Below are 17,766 nucleotides of genomic sequence, written 5' to 3' on the forward strand. Positions count from 1 at the left end.
TTCCTCTTCTGCTGCTCCTTCCTGGGGAATTCTGGCTGAGGAATACAGATCCAGATGACAAGACTGGGCTCAGTAGAACCCCAGCAGACGAGGCGTCCGCACTCCTAAAGTTTGCAGGTGCAGGAGGAGGAGCAGGCTCATTTCAGAATCATTGCAGCCGGTGATGGCTGAAATGGGCTGGGCATGCCAGAAGGCCAGGGTTGGAGCACGTGGCTTCTCTCTGGAGAGGCGACAGGCAGCCGAAGATCAGATGGCCTGGAGGGTCGGTGTGCAAGCCTCAAGGGCGAGAGCGATCTAGGCCCCAGGAACGGCAGGTGCAAAGGCCCTGAGTACTGACGGATCTCTCCTGCTACTTCCATCAAGACACGCGCATCTTCCACCCAGAACCTGCTCCCCACTTCCCATCTCCCAGCCTCTTCTGTATACCATAGGCAGAGAGTTATTTTGAGAACCCAACAACTTGGGACTGCCCCGGTGGCCCAGTGGTTAAGAATTCACCTCAAAATGTAGGGGATATGGGTTCGATCCCTTCTTGGGTAACTGAGAACTCACATGCTTTGGAGCAGCTAAGCCCACGTGTTGCAGTTACTGAGCTAGTGCACTCCGGAGCCCAGGCACTGCAACTAGAGAGTCCAGACCCAGCAGTGAAAACTCCTGCATGACGCAACGAACACCAGAGGCAGCCAAATAAATAAATAAATGTTAGAACACACACATACGTATGCAACTATTTTTGCTTAAAATCGTCCAGGGGTGTCCCAGTGTTCTTGGGATGACATCCTAAATCTTGCATTCTGTCTGTGAGGCCCGGCTTGATCCTGCTTCCTTCTCTCACCCATGCGAAGCCCTCACCTGGCCTAGCTCCTGCCTCATTTCAGTTCAGTTCAATTCAGTCAATCAGTCGAGTCTGACTCTTTGTGACCCCATGGACCGCAGCACGCCAGGCCTCCCTGTCCATCACCAACTCTCGGAGTTCACCCAAACTCATGTCCATTGAGTCAGTGATGCCATCCAACCATCTGATCCTCTGTCATCCCCTTCTCCTTCTTTCAATCTTTCCCAGCATCAGGGTCTTTTCCAATGAGTCCAGCTGTTCGCATCAGGTGGCCAAAGTATTGAAGTTTCAGCTTCAACATCAGTCCTTCCAAAGAGCACTCAGGACTGATCTCCTTTAGGACAGACTGTTTGGATCTCCTAGTCCCACCTATTTGCCCATTTGTGCTCAGCCTTCCCCAACCAGGGCCTTCCTTTCTGATCTGTTGACAGGACCGTCATTAGGTGGCCGCTGTTAACCTAAAAACCTTCCAGGTTTCTGACGGAAACGGGCTTCAGGGGCAGGGGCTATGGCCACTCTGCCTTCTGGGGGAGGAGACGCTCGTGCTTAAAAGGTGAAGTCCCAGCCTGACCTGCCGCCTCGTGGTGTAATGTTCTTTCTAGCTCTTTCGGCCACCTTTGGGATCACCATGATAACCCTAAACAGAAGTCCAGGCTTCTGATGCCTCAGTGTATTTCCAGCTGGCTCTCTGGAAAACCATCTCATCTGACTTCTAAATTACGTGATGGAGAGGTCTGCTTTCATCACCAGTCCCCACTGTGGCATCCTGGCTGGGAGATCGCGTGGATGCGGAGGCTTTCTCTGCCTTGGAGATGGCACAGGTCAACCTCCCTGAGCTCCTTCTTCCTCCCAGGGCTCCGTGTACCTGCACATCCAGTGGGAGGTGTGCTCAGGCCTCAGTCGATGGATTCCCATCATCCGGCCCTTCCTTTTGCCTATTGAGTCTCACATAACCAGACCTTCTATCACCATGCTCTCCAAGATTCTTGCATGAAGCTGAAGCCACTGGTGGGCCTTGGCTTGAATGCCCTCACCACATCTTCCCCAGCTGTTTGCCCGCCTCCACACCTACTTTCTCTGCTGCTTTGACCAGCGCCACTCACCCGCCAGGTCTGAGCACTTTGCTGAATCCCAGTCACTTGTTGTACATAAACTAAGTGGATGGAGACTGACACACAGACAGACACCCCCTCCTTAGACTGAGCTTCTCAGGAGCCAGGTCCTATCCCATGACGACCTACAAGCAAGAATAAATAGCAGTGGTAGCTGCCTTTGTATTTAGTATTGTGTGACACCAAGTCCTCCCTGTCAGCTTAGAGACTGGAGGGTGGAACCTACCTCTTCACCTGGGTGTCACCAAGAGTGTCTTGCTTAGGAAGTGTCCAGGCTGAACAGTCCTGTTTCCACCCTGCTGTTCTGCAGGCTCACTCCTTCCTCCCCAGCAAGGCTGGAGGGAGAGGAACCCCCCCACGTGCCGCCTCAGTGTCCAGTCTCCCCACTACATGTGGCTTAGAATGGTGCACCAGCTGTGTCTGGGGAGGCACCAAAGTTGAAAGGATAAATCCACAGGAGAAGACCCTAGGCCAGGCAATGAGCTTCTTAATCGTGAGACTTATTACTCATCAGTCTTATACCAACCTGAATACTATGTATTGATTCTGTGTTTGGTTTTCTGTCTCCCCTCCACTAGAATGGAAGCTCCATGAAAGCAGGGACCTGGGTGCCTCTCTGCCGTTGCTGACAAATGAGCAAGAGATGTCACAGGCTCAGGTGGTCTCTTGTGTTCTGGCGGGGTCAGTTGGCCAAGTTAGGAGAGACCGCAGGGGACCAGGCTGTTCTTAGACCCTTGTGAAGAAAGTTCCATTGCGGTGAGAAGTCCCCACCTGTCTGTGGACCACCGTGATCTGGTCTGGTGTCCAGAGCTGCCCCTGGACTGGGGTTTCCCTGGGACTGGTCAACCAAGTTCATTTGCAGAGAAGACAAGCTGCCTTGACCCAGCCTGGTTGCCACCAGCCCCCAGCAGTCTCCAGCTCCAAGGACAGGAGTCTCCTCTCAACTGGGCTATCTGGGAATGGACTGGGAAAGCCATGGGTTATGGACCACCCTCAGACCCGCTCTTTTACAAGCTCACAATTTCCTGGTGAGTCTGCATTTCCCAAGACAGCAAGAGCAAAAAGTTTTATTCCTGATGGCAGAAGTTTTATTCCTGATCTTCATCTGTCTCTGGACTCCATTGTCCCATCCATAACATGAGGGCATCAAGCAGAGTGACCTTCCAAGCTCTAGCCCTGGTGCTGGAGTCAGGTGGTGGCAGTGTGGTCTCCAGGCACGAAGCATCAGAGGTTCTCTGGGCTCTGGCGTGTGGATGACCTCAGAGGATGGCATTCTGTGGGCATGGCTGTCACATATGACGTCACAAGTGACCTGCCTTGGACTGCATTCGGTCCAGCGGTTGTGGCCACCCTCATCCTGCATGTGCCTGGACAGATCTGGTTTCTGAATCTCGCTCCCTGTCCACACCAGGCGCCTTGTTTCCAGGCAAGCTTCCCTCTCATAGCGTGGTCTTCACTCTTGGCTGCACATCAGAACCACTTAAAAGCTTCTCAAGTTATGGACAGCCGGGTTGCACCCCATCCAGTAGGATTTGATGGATCTGGGGTACAGCAGGGACACTGCGCTTTTTAAAGTCTCCTTAGGAAAAAAAAGAAAAAAGTCTCCTTAGGTGGTTCTGAGCTTCCCTGGTAGCTCAGCTGATAAAGAATCTGCCTGCAATGCAGGAGACCTGGGTTCGATCCCTGGGTTGGGAAGATCCTCTGGAGAAGGGAACAGTTACCTACTCCAGTATTCTGTCCTGGAGAAGTCCATGGACAGAGGAGCCTGGTGGGCTACAGTCTAAGGGGTCACAAAGAGTCAGACATGACTGAGCGACTTTCACTGTCACTTCTTCAGTGATTCTGATGTGCAGCCAAACTCAAGAGCCACGACCCACCTCCGTCCTCCATGCAGCTGCTGCAGTGACCCTCCCAGAATAGAGCCAGACCTTCCTGAGCTCCTTAACCAAAGACGAAAATGCAGACACTGGGCTTCGCTGGTGGTCCAGGGGTTAAGAATCGACCTGCCATGCAGGAGACATGGGTTTGGTTATCCAGGATGAGTCCACACCCTATGGAGAAACTGAGCCCTGCCACAACTGCCGAGTCTCCGCACCCTGGGGCCCGAGCTCGGCAACAAGAGGAGCCGCCGCTGCGAGAGGCGTGTGCATCACAATGAGAAGAAGGCTCCCTGCAGTTGGAGAGAGCCCGCACAGCAACCGCCCCCCCCCCCCAACAAAATGCAGCTGCCTCCCTCTGTCATTCAAAGCCCCTGGACCATGCCTCCCCGCTTATTAGGGGCTGAAATGTGTCTCCAAAATGCACGTGTTGAAGCTCGTACCCTTATTCTTCATGCCTCAGAATATGACTGTATTTGGAGGTGGGGCCTTTAAAGGGTCATTAAGATGTGGCCATTAGCATGGGCCCTCATCCAGTCTGACTGGTGTCCTTAATAAGAAAAGGACTCTGGGGCACAAAGAGTCTCCAGGGATGAGGGCACACAGAGGGAAGTCCACGTGAGGACACAGGGAGACGATGGCTGGCCAAGACTTGCTCACATCTTGATCTTGGACCTCCAGCCTCCAGACTTGTGGGACAACACACGTCTGTTGTCTAAGCCGCCCCATCTTTGTTCCAGCAGTCCGGCTGACTGATGCATCACCCTTCCACCAAGGCAAGAGGCAGAGTGATCAGGACCGAGAACACAGGGGGTGGATTCCCTCTGCCTTTTTTTTTTTTTTCTCATTTATTCCTATTAGTTGGAGGCCAATCTTTATTAACGGAGGCTCTGCCAAGTTCCTTAATGTCTCTGTGCCTCTGTTTCCCTGCCTGTTCAATGGTGAATACCAGCTGGAGCTACCACATGGGATTATTGGGGAGGCTTCTGTGAGTCCGTGAACTGTGCTTCAAACCGTGTGGCTCAGAGTAGCTTCCCTGCTAACTTTCCTTCCCTCTTGGCATCCCAGCCTCTGCTTCCCTCTTCCTCACCTGCCTCCTGGCCCCACCACACCACGCTTACCCTTGTTTTCTCTGACAGCTCCCTCTCTGCATTCCCTCACTCCTACCCACCCATGTTTTTGCCCAATGAAGCCCAACTTGAATTCCTCCTCCTCTGAAAAATATTCCTAGATCCCTCTAAGCAAAACCACAGCCTCCTCCATTATACTGCAATAAAAGTGTGTTTGTCCGTCCAGCACCTTAATCTGCCTTGTGTACCCAAAAGGTTTACTTACGGTCTCTAGGAAGGCTTCCCAGGTGGCTCAGTGGTAAAGAATCCACCTGGCAATGCAGGAGAGGCAGGAGACGTGGGTTCGACCCCAGGGTCAGGAAGATGCCTGGAGGAGGAAATTACAACCTACTCCAGTATTCTTGCCTGGAAAATCGCAGGGACAGAGGAGCCTGGCTGGCTGTCATCCATGGGGTCACAAAAGGGTAAGACTCGACTTAACAACTAAACAATGACAACACCAAGGACCCCTAAAATAATGCATGATGGCGCACATTGAAAGCAGGAACTCAAAAAGAAAGAAAAACAAGGATGGTGACATTAAAGGGTCCAGGAATGAGCTAACAAGTGCAGACCGTGGGGCGCTTTGACGCTGTGCCAGGAATTCCAGCATTAGTTATAAAGTCATGACTGATATGCCTTTGATTAAAAAAAAATTTAAAGTTCTTCTTGATGCAAAATAGAGATGACTTATCCCTGAGAGTAATTTGATTTTCACTGCTTCTCAACAGTTATAAAACTGCCTAGCAGCCCACGGAGCTGGATTCTCCTTCTTGGGAGAAAATTAAGTTTATCTGGGCACCACGGTGGGACTTTTAAGATTCTGGATTGTGACTGAGTGCAGCTGAGTTGAAGGCCGGGGAGGATACCCAGGACTGGCTGGAGAGGGGTGCCTGATTGCAGCTAGACATATCCCAGGGCGCTTTGGTGCCAGTGAGTGGAGTTTTCCCCAACTCTCACTACAGGCCTCCATGCCCACCTGGCATCTCTAGACCCCCCCATAAGAATCCAATCTTAGGGATTTGCAACTCTGAGGGCTCAGGCGTGGATGACAGGTGGATGGTGCCCTCGATGAGGATGATTGCACATCGGCAAAGATCAGAGTGTGGATGAGATGGCTCAGCTACTAGTGGACCAAGGTTCCCGCAGGACGAATTCTTTCTTACTTCCTTCATCACTGAATCCCAGCATCAAGCACAGTTATGGTCATAGCACAAATGCATAAATGCAGTCAAAGCTATGGTTTTTCCAATAGTCATATATGGAAATGTGAGAGTTGGACCATAAAGAAGGCTGATCGCCAAAGAATTGATGCTGGAGAAGACTCTTGAGAGTCCCTTGAACTGCAAGGAGATCCAACCAGTCCATCCTAAAGGAAATCAGTCCTGAATGTTCACTGGAAGGACTGACGCTGAAGTTCCAATACTTTGGCTATCTGATTCCAAGAGCTCACTCATTGGAAAAGACCTTCATGCTAGGAGAGATTGAAGGTAAAATGAAAAGGGGATGACAGAGGATGAGATGGTTGGATAGCATCACTCACTCAATGGACATGAATTTGAGCAAACCCTGAGAGATAGTGAAAGACAGGGAAGCCTGGTGTACTGTAGTCCGTGGGGTCACAAATTGTTGAACGTGACTTAGTGACTGAACGCATACACATAAGAGGACAGGTTAGACAGGACGGGGTTCAGACATCAGCTGCAGGGTGAGGAAAAAAGGCTTTGACCACAGAGTCTTCTTTTTGACCCACCCATTGTGGGCTTCATCTGCCATTCCTAAATGACAGGCTGCCTCACACATACCACTGTGCCCTGGAGGTGGAGGACATTAGATTAGATTCATTTTCCCAGGAGGATCCAGGGTAGCCTTGAGGAGCGTAAGCTCACACCTGGCAGGAGATACCCAGGCCACAGAGTTTCCACGTCCTATACTCAGGCCAACCCTGGAGAAGCCGTCTGTGGGAACCGGGTTAACATGGATCCCCCTGACCCTGGGGCCATTTATTTATTTTTTTATTAATTTTTTTAAGTGGGGAGGGTGGGCTTCCCTAGTAGCTCAGATGGTAAAGAATCCACCTGCAATGTGGGAGACCTGGGTTCAAGCCCTGGAGAAGGGAAGAGCTACCCACTCCAGCATTCTTGCCTGGAAAATTCTGTGGACAGAGGAGCCTGGCAGGCTATAGTCCGTGGGGTCACAAATAGCATTTTATTTATTATCATTATTCTTTTTAAAAGTTTTTTGGCTTTGTCGTGTGGCATGTGGGATCTCAGTTCCCTGACCAGGCATCAAACCCACACACCCTGCATTGGAACCACAAAGTCTTAACCACTGGACCACCAGGGAAATTCCCTGGGGCCATTTAGCCAGAGGATTTGGGCTGAAGGTCTTCAGAGATATCAATAGATCCTTTCCCTTAAAGATGAAAAAACAGGGCCCAAGCTTCCATATTGTTCTTTTCTCGATCCCTCTGGCGTTACGACCGCTTTAATCCACTTCCCACTTCATCTACTTCCTACCCTCTCCTCGCCCCCTGCTTATCTTCTGCAGCATCTCTGCATCTACCTGGCACTCCAGCTCCATGCCCCAGCATAATGCCCCCCTCCTCCCCGGCTATATAGAAACCTGGCACAATTATGGTCAGGTCCTTGTTGAACCTTCCTCTAACAGGATAGAGAGCATCTACTTTTCTGAGTTCCTGCAGCCTCCACCACTGGCACAGCCTACAGACCATTCTTTATTGCTTGCTATTTTATATTTAATTTTCACATCAAGTTTCCCCCAGAACTGTGAGTTTCCTTGAGGACAAGGACATTGCCTTGCTTATTTCTGTGTCTCTTGGACTTCAAGGGGAATTTAATGCATATTTATTGACTGTCTCATAGTATATTTTGGCCTGCTCATAACAGGAATGAGGCCTGTTTGTTTGCTTTGCTCTGTGGCCAGCTTGCTGTGGGGCCTGGTTTGGTTTTTAAAATTCTGGTCCCTGTTGGAAAAGGAAGTAGAATAATTGGGGTTCTGGAGAGAGTGATTCTTGCTTTTTACCCTTCTGTGTCTTTTGAACTGTTTACAATAAGCGTATGTTCATGCATTACTTTTGTAATAAAGCAATTTATTTAGATTATGTTGTCCCTGTGAACAATGTCCCATTGAAGGGACAAGATGATCTTTGGGGGTAAGATACTTTTCTCTAGTATCCCAGACTTAAATCCTTTCTGGGAGGTGGGGGGGGGGCATTATGGTTCTCTCTGTTCTGCAAATGTGTGTAACTGCATGAAGCTATAAGGGATAGCACATAGATTAGAATTTTATGTGGGTTGTAATTGGGGATCATTTCTAACTGCCTGAAGTCATTTGCAATATTATTTCAGCTGTGAGTGGATTCTAGTTAGTTATAAGAGTCCCTCCATCACACTGAGATGTTCATGGAATTTATTTTCTGTGTTTCACCCTCTCATTTTTCACTGGGAAAGGAAGTCAGTGCAGAATGTTTATTCTGGTTCCCAAAAGAGAGAAAGACCATGTCTCTCCACCCCTAAAGAAAACCCTCTCATTTGAAATGTCCTTTCCACTTACCCTACTCTGAATAATGGCTTGCTTTTTAAGCTCTCTTGTTTTTCTAAATATTAAAATTTCAAAGGAAGGATATTTTTGAGTTCAAAGCGCCTGTTTCAAGTCTTAAATGGTTTTCTTGGTCTGGCATTCACCAGAAAGAATTTTTAAAACAGTATCCTATAGGTTGGTTCAGTAGCTGAAATGACTGTTCCAAGCCAGCGTTGTTGGCACATAATGCTGAGATGACTCTCCACCCCACACCCCAATCTTTACTGTTCATTGTGTTCTGGGTCCTTGAGAGGTCATCTGGACCATCCCCCTCTCTCCAGGCAGGCTAGTAGTGGGGGGCGGTGAAGGTGGGATTTGTTCGGGCCAAGAGACCAGACTCACACAGCACTGACCCCCCAAACTTCTCGGCCTGTTGGGTGGGTTGACTGAAGGCTGGAGCTGCCTGGAGTAGGAGGCCGTACAGTCTTTTCATGCCCTCTGACCCCATGACTAGGAGATGGTCAGTTCACCCTGAACTGGCCCCGGCAGCTGGGATTCTTAGACCAGTGGCCCAAATCCACCCTGGACTTCCTACTGTTTCCTGGCTCTCAGCTTCTTCCAAACCACACTGTGTAAAACTTGAAGATTCAGAAGAATGAATTGCTGAAATCCAAAGCAAGCCCGTTCCTGTCATCTTGCCTCACTGGTTCTTACGTCTGGCTCCTCAGTCATTCTGTGTGTCTCAGGTCACTCGCCCCGTTCTTGCTGCAGGGTTGTCAGTTTCCGGGAATGCCATCATTTCTCAGTGGAGTGCTACTGACATTTGACGTGAGCCCTTCTCTGTCCCATGTATTACCAGTCATCTGCCCTGGTTCAGTCCAGTCATTATGACAACCAAGAATTCATTCTCAGCCTGGAGTTGGGGGGCGGGTGCAGTGCAACCCTCAACCTGGTGGGGAGGGATACTGCCTTCAGTCCGTGGGGAGCAGTGCCCGTTTCAGCCTGTGGAGCAGTACCACCTTCAGCCTGTGGGGGGCAGTACCATCTTCAGCCCGTGGGAGGCAGTACCATCTTCAGCCTGTGGGAGGCAGTACCATCTTCAGCCTGTGGGGGACAGTACCATCTTCAGCCTAGTGGGGGACAGTACCACCTTCAGCCTGTGGGGGACAGTACCATCTTCAGCCTGTGGGAGGCAGTACCATCTTCAGCCTAGTGGGGGACAGTACCACCTTCAGCCTGTGGGGGGCAGTACCATCTTCAGCCTGTGGGGGGCAGTACCATCTTCAGCCTGTGGGAGGCAGTACCACCTTCAGCCTGTGGGGGGCAGTACCATCTTCAGCCTGTGGGGGGCAGTACCATCTTCAGCCTGTGGGGGGCAGTACCACCTTCAGCCTGTGGGGGGCAGTACCACCTTCAGCCTGGGGGGGGGCAGTACCATCTTCAGCCTGTGGGGGGCAGTACCACCTTCAGCCTGTGGGGGACAGTACCATCTTCAGCCTATCGGGGGCAGTACCATCTTCAGCCTGTGGGGGGCAGTACCATCTTCAGCCTGTGGGAGGTAGTACCATCTTCAGCCTGTGGGGGGGCAGTACCACCTTCAGCCTGGGGGGGTGCAGTACCCTCTTCAGCCTGGGGAGGGCACTACCCCTAGCTGAAGACCCTGAGTTGATAGCTGTATGTTCTGAGGGTTAGGCATTTCTCTTCCATCTTGAATTCCCAGCATCCGGCACAGTCAGTGCCAGACTTGTGTTGCTGCTAAGTCACTTCAGTCGTGTCCGACTCTGTGTGACCCGATAGACAGCAGCCCACCAGGCTCCCCCGTCCTTGGGATTCTCCAGGCAAGAACACTGGAGCAGGTTGCCATTTCCTTCTCCAATGCATGAAAGTGAAAAATGAAAATGAAGTCGCTCAGTCGTGTCCGACTCTTCGCGACCCCATGGACTGCAGCCCACCAGGCTCCTCCGTCCATGGGGTTTTCCAACCAAGAGTACTGGAGTGGGCTGCCATTGACTTGTGTTAGGATATCATAACTATTTGTCAAATGAATGAGAATGAAATCCATGAACAAGCTTCAAGAAGATCTGTGAATCCTGTAAAACTGTGTGCAGAATGGGTCTGTATGTTGTGCGCATTGTATCCATATGTTTTCCTGGGGGTAAGGATTCTAGCATCCACCAAATTCTCCAAGGAAAATTGTGATCTACACGGATGTTGGGGTGACTGGTCTAACCAGTGTCAACTACTAGGCTCATGTTTGAATCCCTACAAACGGCGTTGCACAGTGGGTGTGAGCTGAGCTTTAGAGCTACTGGTCCATACCATGATCCTGATACCCTTGCAGAAAGAAATGTCCTGAGAATTGCAGGGGACACTGCTCCCCCAAGTTCATACACTTCTGTAGTGCAAGGGCGATATTCTATCCTTTAACAAGAAATGACCTTGAAGCTGGGCACTTAGACTCCCTGACAGCAGTTTGGTGAGAAGACGACAGGAGGGATATATCTTCCTCCCAAACTCAGGAGTGTTTTTTGGGTGGCTTTCTTAATGAAAGACAAAGAAACTGGTGATATCACTCAGCTTTCTGTAAGCTGGGGCTCATGCAGCAGCTTGGCAGAGGGCAGCTGAGCCCAGCAAGGGAGCAATCATGACTCGCTTCCTTCCTGAGAATTCACTGTCGATGCAATTGTTTAAATAAAACATGACGTGCTGAGGCAGGAAGGACAGCTGGGCTGAGTTGGTGGCTGAGCAGAGGGCTCAAGGTCCAGAAGCATCTGCAGACCTAAGCAAAGGTTCATACCCAGCCCGTGGCCCTGTGGAACTGTAGTTTGGCTGCACTGTGGTGGCTTTGTATGAGGTCTCGGATGGAAGGGTGTGGCAGGTGTTAACATGATGATGGCTGATCCCTGAGGCTTTCCCAGCATCAATCTGCCCATTTTGGGATTGTCCTGTCCTAGGAAGAGATGCTCTAGGATTCTAGAAAGGGAAGTTGGCCAGGGGAGGGGACAAAACTGAAAGCTGGAAGTGCCCGAGACTGACTCTGAACTCGGAGTCAATCTCGGGCACAATGAAGCGTTTACCAAGAAGTCTATGATGTCATTCGCCCCAGAAGGATCATTCTTTTTGAAGTAGCTTCCAGCATCTGGACTAGATCAGTCATGAACCTAGAAACTCCCTCAGGGGAAGATGGAAGCTGAGACACTAGAGTTCAGCGCAGGCTTCTCAAACCATGTGTGTGTTATTCAGTCGTGTCTCACTCTTTGCAACCTCATGGCCTGTAGCCCACTAGGCTCCTCTGACCATGGGATTCTCTTGGCAAGAATACTGAAGTGGGTTGCCATTGCCTTCTCCAGGGGATCTTCCCAACCTGGGGTTCAAACCTGGGGCTCCCACATCGCAGGCAGAGTCTTTACAGTCTGAGCTGCCAGGGAAGCCCTCTCAAACTTTAGTGTCCCTAAAAAGTCACCCAGAGAGCTTGTTAAATCAGACTCCTGGGCCCTGATTCCACAGTCGATTCAGCAGAAGCCTGAGACTCTGCATTTCTCATAAGCTCCTAGGTGCTACTGATGCTGCTGGCCTGGGGACCCCACTTTGAGAACCACTGGTGTCCAGTGGCGGGTTTCACACTGTGCTCCACGCTGCCCCCTTGTGGGAGAAGGAGGGATGAGACCAGCGAGTGAATGGGGCTCCACGCCCTCACCTCCAACTACACCCAAGACCCCTCCCAGTCTTCTTTACAAATCTGGTTCCTGTGATTGAAAAAAGAAACCCTTGATAAAAAGAAGGAGGATGGGGGGATCCTGACCTGGAAGAGGTGGGTCCAGACCTGCATGGGGGGTACCCCAGAGAATCGAGCTTCCCCACCCCACATTCTAGTGTGCCCAAGTCAGGGGGAAGCCTCTAACTATAACCTGAGAAAATTCGAGGCAGACAAACCCCAATAACCAGCTAAGTGAGTGGAAACCATGGCAGGCATCACCTGTTGTGCCTGCCCGCCCCACCCCCACCCCCTGCAGGGCCACAGAACCCACTCCCTGGGGACCGCGGCCACAGTTGCGCCCGGCTGCACCCAGCAGGGTTCCCAGTCTGCATGCTAGCCACCCAGGTCCCGTGGGTGCAGGGCTGCAGCCTGGTCCAGGAGTTTGCCCAGCAGTGTCTGGATGTGCCCACATTGGCCCTGAACCCAGGCCCCTTGAGAACCTCGGCATAGCCACCTCATCCTCCATAAACCAGACCTGAGATAACCATCTGCCCCACTGTAGCTGGGACCCAACAGCAGTGATCTGAGGTAGGAGCCCAGGCTCTGATCACAGTGTCAGGGTCCTGTCTTGGCTTCACCATCATCACCCTGCTGACAGAGTTTGGGTGAGGCAACCTCTCAAAGCCTCAGTTTCTCCATTTGTAAAATGGAAATAATTGTAGGGTCTAAGTGAGCGTTAAACACAGCTGTCAGGATCCAGCACCTGGCATGGAGGGAGCCCTCGCGGAGCGTCAGCCAGCTGTCACTACGGCTTCGCACTCTCAACACTCAGTGGTTCTGCTGAAGCAGGCGTGCACCGTCTGTGTTAGCTTCCTGCGGCTCTGTAACAGATGACCACAAACTTACTGTTCACTCGCTCAGTCGTGTCTGACTCTTTACGACCCCATGGACCGCAACACGCCAGGCCTCCCTGTTCTTCACTGTCTCCGAGTCTGCTCAAACTCATGTGCATTGAGTCGGTGATGCCATTCAACCATCTCGTCCTCTGTCGCCCCCTTCTGCTACCGCCCTCAATCTTTCCCAGCATCAGGGTCTTTTCCAACCTCATGAACAGTATGAAAAGGCAAAAAGAGATGCCCACAAACTGGGTGGGCTTAAAACAACATTAATTTTGTCCTAGTTCTAGACAGGCGTGGGCAGGGCCACGTTCCTCTGAAGGCTTCGGAGGAGAGTGTGTTCCATGCCTTTCCCTGAGCTGATGCTGCCAGCAATGCCTGGCGTTCCTTGGCTTGTAGACGCGTCTCTCTAGTCTCTGCCTCTGTTATCATGTGGCATTCCTTGTCTGTCTCTGTGTCCACAAGAACAACAGTCATATTGACTTAGGTCCTGCCCCAACTGAATATGACTTCATCTTTTTTTTTTAATGTTAATTATTTTTTGGTCACATCACATGGCATGCACTGATCTTAGTTCCCCAGCCAGGGACTGAACCCAGGCCCCCCGCAATGGAAGTACAGAGTCGTAACCACTGGCCTGCCCTGTGGAGTCTGGAGTGTGACTCCATCTTAATTTGATTGCATCTGGAGTCCCTATTTCCAAATCAGCTCACCTTCGCAAGTGCTGGTGTAGGACTTGGACCGATCTGCTCAGGGGACGACGACGGTCCCCCCGGCCCGAGGCTGCAGGGCCCTGGGGAACCTTCCCCTGGAAGCTCCCCGGGCCTGGACTGAACGCTCCTGTGGTTGTGTTTTGCAGGGTGTTCAGACTTACACCTCTTGGATATGCTGACCCCAACTGAGAGAAAGCGACAAGGGTACATCCACGAGCTCATCGTCACAGAGGAGAACTACGTGAATGACCTGCAGCTTGTCACAGAGGTGAGGGTGGCTGGGGGTGCGGGCGGGGGGCCGGGGTCCCTGTCAAGGAGGCGGGGTCCTCCTTCCCAGGCTGAGAAGCTCTCAGGTGTCTGGGAGCCTCTGGACAGGACGTCACGTAGGAGATGCTTTCCCGAGAGAAGAGGGTTGCTTCTCATCCATGGTCAACTGGGAGTCCTGTCCACAGAGGGGGCAGAGGTCCCTCAAGCCCGAGAGGAGGCCTGGGGCAGGACACGCGGGCGGTGAGGTGGGCATCGGGGCCCCACTCAGACAACTTGCCACCAGCTACCTGACGCCATGGAGTGCCACCTCCCAGCCCCTGGCAGTGGCGTTTCAACGCGGCAGCCGGGAGGCTGCTAGCTTGAGTTATTCCTCATGCCGCCCATCACTCCCGAGAAGGGTCTGTGAAAGGGAATGAAGATGCTTCCTCCCCAGGTCCCCCTGCACACACCCCCGACCCCATCTGGGACGATGCCTCATTTTGGCTTTCCTCCCAGGGAACTCTTGACAGGCCTTGGCTGCCTGGTCCAGGCGGATGAGAAGATGCAGAGTTGGGAACCCCCTGCTTTTCGGGAAGCTTTTGGTCCAGACACGTGGGATGTTGATGTGTTAGGGGTCGGGGGCTTGCCAAGCTGGGTGTCCAGGTGCCCCTATAGTCTGCGAAGTACTGTGAGAGTGTGGGAACCACACCCCCACCCCCAACAGTCATGAAACCGTCTCCCCTGATCATCTCCTCCTTACTAACCTGGGAAGACAGGGCTCGCTGACCCAGTGTGGAGTGGTCCCGGACGCAGGGTGGGTTGATGGCCCCCAAGGCCATCATGAGTGCTTAGGAAGCACTGGGATGAAAGCACCACTTTCTCAAGACACGGGACTGTCACTAAGAGTCTCGGATGTTGAGGGTTTGCATGTCACGCCCTTAAATGTGGCATATTGTGCGTGGTGAGGCCTGATTCAACATCAGCTTGAGGACCTGTGAAGGGTAGGGGCTCCCAGGGATCAGCCTCAGCCTGGCCAAGTTTATTTCAAAGACAGGCTGAAATAAACTAAGGTCCCTAAAAAACTAGGTCCCTAAGGAAACTTCCAGTGAGTGGCCTGCCTCCAGCGGTAACAACCACCTCTCTCTAGGCAGGGGGCTTGCCATGGGGGTGCTCAGCTGAGATCCGTGATGCACTGCAAGTGGCCCACCCCTTCGGGGCTAGGCCTGGAGTCCAGGAGAGGAGCCGCGCCCCCTCGGGGCTAGGCCTGCACCCCCTGGCTCTGCCCGAGGTCCAGGTCCAGCTGTGGGCAGGGCCGTGGGGTCCATCCCGTCCCCAAGGCTGCTGGGTGGAGGCCCTGCTCCCCGGGAGCTCCTGAGGCTTGTCTGGGCTGTAGATGCTGGGCCAGGAATGTGTGAGCCACCCCCCACCAACTCAAGGGCATCTCTCAACCCCCACGTCTGGCCCATGGCCAGCTGGTGAGAGTGTGAGTGCCTTTGTCCAGAGCCCCCAGCTGAGTCCCAGCCAAGTTCAGGCCCGTCCTCCAGAGTTTAGCAGGCCCCCTTGTAAACCTGTGCATGGACCCGATGGGGAACCCTGGCCCCATGCCCCCTGCAGCAGAGGGGGGACCACTTGCTTCAGAAACTTGGCGGCTTCTGAGCCCCCGAGCAGGGCTGCAGACGCCTCGGGCCTTCCTGTTGCTCTGAACAGACCGGTGCATTGCGTGTGTTTGAATTTCAAGCTAACTGTTTGCTTTCTGAACTGCTTCGTTTTCTGCATCTGTAGATCTTTCAGAAACCCCTGATGGAGTCTGAGCTGCTGACAGAAAAAGAGGGTGCTATGATTTTTGTTAACTGGAAGGAGCTGATTATGTGTAATATCAAACTACTGAAGTAAGCCTCTCCTTTCTAACCCCGCCTGGCTTCGCGCTCACACACTAGCACCCTGCGTGGCTTCACGCGTGTGTCCTGTCTGTGCATGCCCGCCGCGTGTCTCCCTACCTCTCTTCCTCATTTCCGCTCACAGACACCATCTCTCTTTCTCGCCTCGATGCCTTCTAGAATCACAGTCCCAGTTCTCCCTGGGGAGGGTGGATTGCCCGGGTCTCCCAGTTCCTGCTTTTACCGTGGTTCTAGAATGAGCAGAGAAGGGCCGATCCTGGGTCTTGATCCCTGACCAGCCCTACCCGGGGTGGGGGGCAGGCCCCATGCCTTCCCTCAGACCCAGGATCCACAGTGGGGCACGTTGGTCTCTTGGGACTTTCCTGCCTCCTGAAGACGGGAATCAGTGGGACCATCCATGGCCACCGTCCACAGTGGTTCTCAGGATGTCCCTCTGAGATGCTGTCCTGAAGCAGTGGCTATTTTATTCATATTTTAGTTCCCAGTCGCAGCTGCGGGTCCAGGGAGAAACACTGGGCCGGGAGTCTAGAGACCTGGGCTTGGAGCCCTTCTCACCGCCCTGCCTCAGTTTCCCCACCTGTAAAAGGAAGGTATTGGATTGTACCATCCAATCCCTAAAAAGAAACCTCCAATCTCTGTCCGCCAGGCCTTCAGTATAGCATCACTTGCTAGAACACAGATTAGGTCCACAGTGATCCTGGGATCCCAGGGGCAGCACCCAGGCCCTGGGAACTGATGGTTCCTCCCGATCTTTAGGTTCGTGTAAATGGGAAGCAGCTCTTTCCTGGATGTGGCCCCTGGGATTTGCTGGAGTGATTTCAGGTCTCCACTGTGAGTGTGTTTGGGGGTGGACGAAGGAAGAGAGGTGCGGCGAGGTGGACATGAAGCCAGAGCGTAACATCCTCTCTCTGCACGTTCCAGAAGACAAGTAATCAGAGACGACGGGATGAGAATGGTTTAGAGGAGTGTTTCCACTCCTCTCCCTTGAGAAAGACGCTGCAGCGTCTTCTAGCATAGATCTGCGTCGGATTCTCGGGCTCACACCCTGGCCGTCACCTGTGCCCCCGAGCCTCAGAGCGCTCATCTGTAAAATGGGGTAGCAACCACCACACAGGGTTCTCATCAAGGAGCATTTAGACTCCAAGTGCCTGGTCCATACAAGTGCTGGGCTTGGGCCCTGGCTGCGCTGAGCACCCACTCTTGCCTTCAGAGAGAGGCTGCCTTGTCACTTGGGGGCAGGTGGGCTCATTAATCCCTGAACCTACAAGTACTAAACCTAAAGGGCAGGAGACGAGTTGTTCTGAAACACACGCACAGACCTGCTGTGGAAAACACACCTACGTGGTAACACCACTTTCCTTGGGTGAGTGTGTGAGGGGGTGAAGGGAGGGGAGACGTGTCCAATGTTCCGGAGAGCCCCTCACCCCCACCGCAGGGTCCTCCTTGCTTTTCTGCCTTCGCACTTTAACCCTCCCTCCTGCTCCTGACAGGGAGCCGCAGGCCCCTTTCTTGAGCTCTGTCAAGGCCAGGCCCGTGTGCCCCTCCTCCTAGCACCGATGCACTCCACAGCCCCAGAGGCAGGAATCTAGAGCGCTCTTGCTGCTGTGGAAACAAGGCTCAGAGAGGCCGAGTGACTTGTCCAAGGCCACACAGAAGGTGGTCTGGGCTCCAGGCTGCTCTGTGGATGCCGCTCAGGGCCTACTAGGGGTTCCACCCGGCTCTATCCTCGATGGAAAGCAGCTGACACCAGGAGGCGGGCATCTCAATTTTTCATCTGGGCTTCAGCACCTTCTAGCTCATTTTGGGCAGTTATCTCAGGCAGGTAACTCCCCAACCCTTT

The 17,766-nt window shown here is 52.6% G+C and overlaps 1 protein-coding gene across 7 annotated transcripts in view; it reads left to right on the forward strand.

Moving 5' to 3' along the window:
- ITSN1 (intersectin 1) overlaps positions 1–17,766 on the forward strand; it is a 246,668-nt gene that overhangs the window by 192,244 nt on the left and 36,658 nt on the right. For 6 of the 7 annotated variants that reach the window (XM_070455186.1, XM_020892645.2, XM_020892648.2 and 3 more), the window contains 2 exons: positions 13,929–14,050; positions 15,811–15,917. In XM_070455186.1, coding sequence (XP_070311287.1) covers positions 13,929–14,050; positions 15,811–15,917 — 229 coding nt within the window. The remainder of the gene's footprint in view (positions 1–13,928; positions 14,051–15,810; positions 15,918–17,766) is intronic. The other variant, XM_070455188.1, reaches the window with a different exon arrangement.

The sequence above is a fragment of the Odocoileus virginianus genome, chromosome 25 (assembly GCF_023699985.2).
Source record: "Odocoileus virginianus isolate 20LAN1187 ecotype Illinois chromosome 25, Ovbor_1.2, whole genome shotgun sequence".
Classification (NCBI taxonomy): domain Eukaryota; kingdom Metazoa; phylum Chordata; class Mammalia; order Artiodactyla; family Cervidae; genus Odocoileus; species Odocoileus virginianus.